The 4,866-nt window shown below is 40.3% G+C and overlaps 1 protein-coding gene across 1 annotated transcript; it reads left to right on the top strand.

Moving 5' to 3' along the window:
* The first annotated feature begins 1,156 nt into the window (after positions 1–1,156).
* Positions 1,157–4,147, top strand: gpr84.L (G protein-coupled receptor 84 L homeolog). The gene is made up of 2 exons (XM_018247543.2): positions 1,157–1,358; positions 2,763–4,147. Exons 1-2 carry the CDS (start codon positions 1,325–1,327, stop codon positions 3,911–3,913), a joined length of 1,185 nt encoding a protein of 394 aa, XP_018103032.1. The 5' UTR covers positions 1,157–1,324; the 3' UTR covers positions 3,914–4,147.
* The last annotated feature ends 719 nt before the right edge of the window (positions 4,148–4,866 follow it).

The raw sequence follows: 4,866 nt of genomic DNA on the forward strand, positions 1-4,866 counted from the left end.
CACTCTGGGACACTCCTAGGAAACGCTCTATACTAATCAGGTGGCCCTGTATAAAAAGCTGTTCCAGTTGGGTACTAAGCCTACTAGAACATCGTTGGCTGGAAACTCTCGTTGGGTTCCAGCCCTGCTCTGATTAACTATCATTTATGGGGCCCTCTATCTTTATTTAGTGTGGGCTCTAGTCCTGGTTTAGACACACTTAGCCACCCTCAAGGAGACACTAGAAGCAGATCTAGACTACTCCTTTATATTATATATTATCTAGGGCAGTGATCCCCAACCAGTGGGTCGTGAGCAACATGTTTCTCACCAACCCATTGGATGTTGCTCCCAGCTGGTGCTTATTTTTGAGTTCCTGGCTTGGAGGCAAGTTTTGGTTGCAGAAAAGACAGGTATACTGCCAAACAGAGCCTCCTGGAGGCTTCCAGTCCACATAGGGGATACCAAATAGCACAGCACAGCTCATATTTGGCACCCCTAGGAACTGTTTGCATGCTTGTGTTACATGCTTGTAAACTTCTTTTACACTTGAATATGGCTCACAACCCCTGATCTAGGGGGACAAGTGAAGCATCAAACACTCCCTGACAAGGCATTGGGTAATAATTGAGACTGCTCTAAGTTCTCTCTTTCTATCTCTCTACTTCTACCTATTCATGCTGCAGGTACAGTCCAGCTCTAGTCTAAGGGTTGTATTCTGGTACTGAACCCCTACAACCCCTACACAAATATAATCCATAAACTCACATAAAGGAACACATGTTTACGGAACCATAACGGGGCTACCCACATGCTTTAAATAATTAAAATGAATTTACATGGAACTAAGTACAAAAGTAACATGTAAAAGGCACATCAATTTTTTTTTATATTCTGTATATTTCCATGTATGAGCTTCTTATTATCTTCCTTATCAAGGTATTTCAACACTGAAGCTGTGCCAAAACATACACAGAGGGTATAAGCATCTACTAATAATTGTGGCAAATTCTACTGGAATAAAACTATATTCATAATACACAATACTAATATACTGAAGGAGCAAACAGGAGCTCAGGATGCTGCTAGTTAAAGATATAGAAAGGCTGTGCGTGTCTGGGGAGGAGATAAAAAATCTAATTGAACATAAAAGTAAATAGAAGTGAAATTCTCCAAGGGAAGGGCTGAGAGAGCACCAAGAGGGTTAATCAGCACCTTAGAGAGACAGAGTATAACTCAGAGATGACATGCTGGCGGATGTTTTGTCAGATTATTGAGCAAGGTGGGGTTTTCCTTGCACACTCCGAAGGCAGGCAGTACATATAAAGCCAGAATGGTTTCTTAAATGCTTGAGATCGCAGGCACTCTTCCAGTATTGGGTAAGTTAGTGGAAGTCTCATGTCTTTTTTCTTTTTTCTGCTAAGAAATATTGTACAGAGGCAAAGTTAAACTAATATAAACAATTGCCTTCCTAGGCTCACTGCTTCGCTACAGGATTTAGAGAAATGTCCTCTGATAATATTGCTGTGAGTTGCAGGTGGGGTTTCTTGTTTTTAAGAGGGACTGGACATGATATATGACAGGGCTTGTGTTGCAAATGTAGGACAGGGATTGTGCTATGTACCAGTAGTCAGCTAATATTGTAGAAAAGAATGTATTATAGTTATACTGTTCTTATTGCAACCAAAGTGTTGCTGAAAAATTCCTCCCATGTGCCAAGCCCTAAGCTGATAGGGTTGGCTATATAACCAAGTGCTGCTAGGCAAGTGCCTAATGATAAACCCAGCTTTGCCTATACCCAGAGTCGGGGGCTGCCTTCCACCAGGGCAAACGATTGAAACGACTCAGAGTTATGCTGAGTTAAATATTTGGCATGGTGGGAAAGGGCAGTGCCTTTCAGGTATGAATCTTGTTGAGAGTACTTTACATTCCAACAAGAATACATTCCAGTAAGGGTCTAAACAAGAATACATTCCAGTAAGGGTCTAAACATGCATGTTACTACAATCTCCCTGTTTTGTTTTCTGCCTGTACCTGCTGAAAATCACTCCACTACTGTAACTGATTTACCTGGGGTCGCTTATAGCTATTTAAGGCAAGCTGTTTCAATTTGACTACTTGTGGCTATGTAAAATGATTGAAATGGTTTCCCGTGAGTGCAAACTTCACAATAATTTGTAGCCCATGTGGTTTACCCCATAAATACAATAATATCTATTTTAGTGTCCAGGAAACACACATCTTTGTCTTAGTGGCTTTGCTCATAGATGCATTAAGGAAAAGCACGTATGATAATGTGGGGATTTTTTTCTGTATTATGTGGCCATTCCCTTATAAGCCTTCAATTATAGCTGGCATAAGAATTTGCTAGAAGTTAATTATAGAAGACATAAAAACTATATACGTTATTATGACTAATACAAATTTCCTCACTTCCTTAAACCACTCATAGAATGAGAAGTATCAATAGATTACATACTGTACATAACAGCAACCGAAGGCTATTTAGAGTTTGAAAGTAGAAATGTGTTAATTAAACAGTGGAGCCTGAGTAATTAAGAAACAAGGATTTTAAACACTTCCACATTACTATAAATTGAATAAAATCAACTGACATTGTTGAAGACTACAGGCAAAATGCACATAAAACATTTGCACACAGAACTAGACATTGTAGTGACCCATGTCATCCAGCCCCCTTTCTGTCCCTGATTTTTGGTCACTTTAAAATTGTATTTTATAAATGTAAAGCATCTTCATTGCTTCATTTTCTTCATTGATAGGAGCTGTTACAATGTCTACTTCCATCATGAATGAGACAGATTCCAATTTTTCCTGCTATGACCCCTCCATCGTGGAGTATCGCTATTTTGGTGTGACATGGGGAATTATGGTGTCTCTGGTGGGGACTATTGGAAATGTGCTGACAGTGCTTGCGTATGCTCTGGATAAAAAGCTCCAGACCCGGTTCAATCTGCTGATAATAAACCTGTCTTTAGCTGATATCCTCTATTGCACATTCCTGCAACCCTTCTCAGTAGATTCCTACCTCCACCTGTACTGGAGAAGTGGCACCACCTTCTGCCGGGTATTTGGAATGCTGCTGTTTGTCTCCAACTCGGTGTCCATCCTGAACCTGTGCCTCATTGCTGTCAGCCGTTATATTCTTATTGCCAACAACAAGCTTTTTGATCGGATCTTCTGTAGACTGGGAGTATCACTTATCCTTCTAGGTACCTGGGTAGTGGGCTTTTCTAGCTTTGCCCCACTTTGGCATGTCTTTGTTTTAGTTCCAAAAGTGTGTACCTGCAGTTTCCATCGTATAAAAGGAAGGCCATACACAACCATCTTAATGGCATTTTACTTCGTTATTGGTCTTAGCTGTGTTGGGATCTTCTACTTCCTGATTCACCGTAAAGTAAAATCAGCTGCCCAGGCTCTGGACCAGTACAAACTCAAAACCAAAAACACAACAAAGGATCACGTTGCTGGCCTTAACTCAACTGATGTGGGGAAATATCAAGAAATGGACAGTGGCGTGGATACAGCAGTCTCCAGTGAGGTTATTTCAGAACACCTTCCATCTAACAAGAGTACTTCCCAAAATGCTGTTACCTCTCATTCCACCGATCATGAAAAACTAGAGAGAAGAGCATTGCCCCAATCCAAGGACTCAGGCTCTGATTTCAAAAAGGTCACCCGAATGTGCTTTGTGGTCTTTATTTTCTTTGTTGTTTCCTACATTCCTTTCTTATTACTCAATATTTTTGATGCCAAAAACAGAGCGCCCCAAATGCTTCATATGATAGCCGCGAACCTTACCTGGCTGAACAGTTGCATTAATCCTATACTTTATGCAGCAATGAACCGACAATTTCGTGATGCTTATAAGAGGGTTGTCACTCTGGCCATCAGCAAAATAAGGAGGCACTAAAAGAGACTTTACGTGGCTTGACTTTCTGTTTTTAGAGAGGTTATTGAGCTGGTTGTAGTTGAGGATCTCTAGCTCGCTTTAATTATCTCTCAACTCTACCTCTTCAAAGTAGCTTCAAGCCAGTGACTGAAGGGCTGGTTTAAGGGCAGCTCATAGAGCATTTGTATTAGGGATGCACTGAATCCACTATTTTGGATTTGGCCAAACCCCCGAATCCTTCACAAAAGATTTGGCCAAATACCAACCAAATCCTAAGGGATGGGAAGGGGAAAAACGTTTTTTATAAAATGTTTTGTGTCAAAAAGTCACTTGCTTTTCCACTTCACCTCTAATTTGCATATGCAAATTAGGATTTGGTTCGGACAGGCAGAAGGATTTGAATCTGAATCCTGCTGAAAAAGGCTGAATCCTGGCTGAATCCCTAACTGAATCCTGGATTCGTTATCGTGGGTCCCCAAGCTGCAGAGGAGATCTCATGGCTAGAAAAGGTCACATTAAAAGTGCTGATTAATTTCTTACATTTCATAATAACTATGTATGTCAGCTATGTTGAATCTGCAACAAAATCTGTTTTTGGCCGCACCTTTGGCCCTGAGTGACTGCACATATGATCACTTTCCATATATACTCTTCTAATGTAAAACAATGTTGTAAGATAAAGTCAAACTAAATCCAATCCAGTACTGTTATTCCTGCACTGTAAATACTGCACTTGTTTTATAATAAATATTTATATTGTTATAGCATTGTCTTCTACACCATATATTGTTTTATTTATCAATTGATTGTTATGTAAATTTCTTTATGTAAGTGGTCACCAATACCATTCCCTACAGCTTCCCTATGATACAAGTGCAACAGGAACACTGGTAGTAAAAGAGCAGAGGCAGAAATGGGACAGGGACTGGATAGATGCACCGTAGATGCCCTAAGATCACTCGAGATATGGGTTG

This window comes from Xenopus laevis, chromosome 2L, assembly GCF_017654675.1.
Source record: "Xenopus laevis strain J_2021 chromosome 2L, Xenopus_laevis_v10.1, whole genome shotgun sequence".
Classification (NCBI taxonomy): domain Eukaryota; kingdom Metazoa; phylum Chordata; class Amphibia; order Anura; family Pipidae; genus Xenopus; species Xenopus laevis.

Bases quoted from the DNA above. Each gene is read 5' to 3' on its own strand.
- gpr84.L (XM_018247543.2), top strand. From the start codon at position 1,325: ATGCTTGAGATCGCAGGCACTCTTCCAGTATTGG. The intron at 1,359-2,762 runs GTAAGTTAGTGG...CTTCATTGATAG, and splicing joins AGGCACTCTTCCAGTATTGG to GAGCTGTTACAATGTCTACT.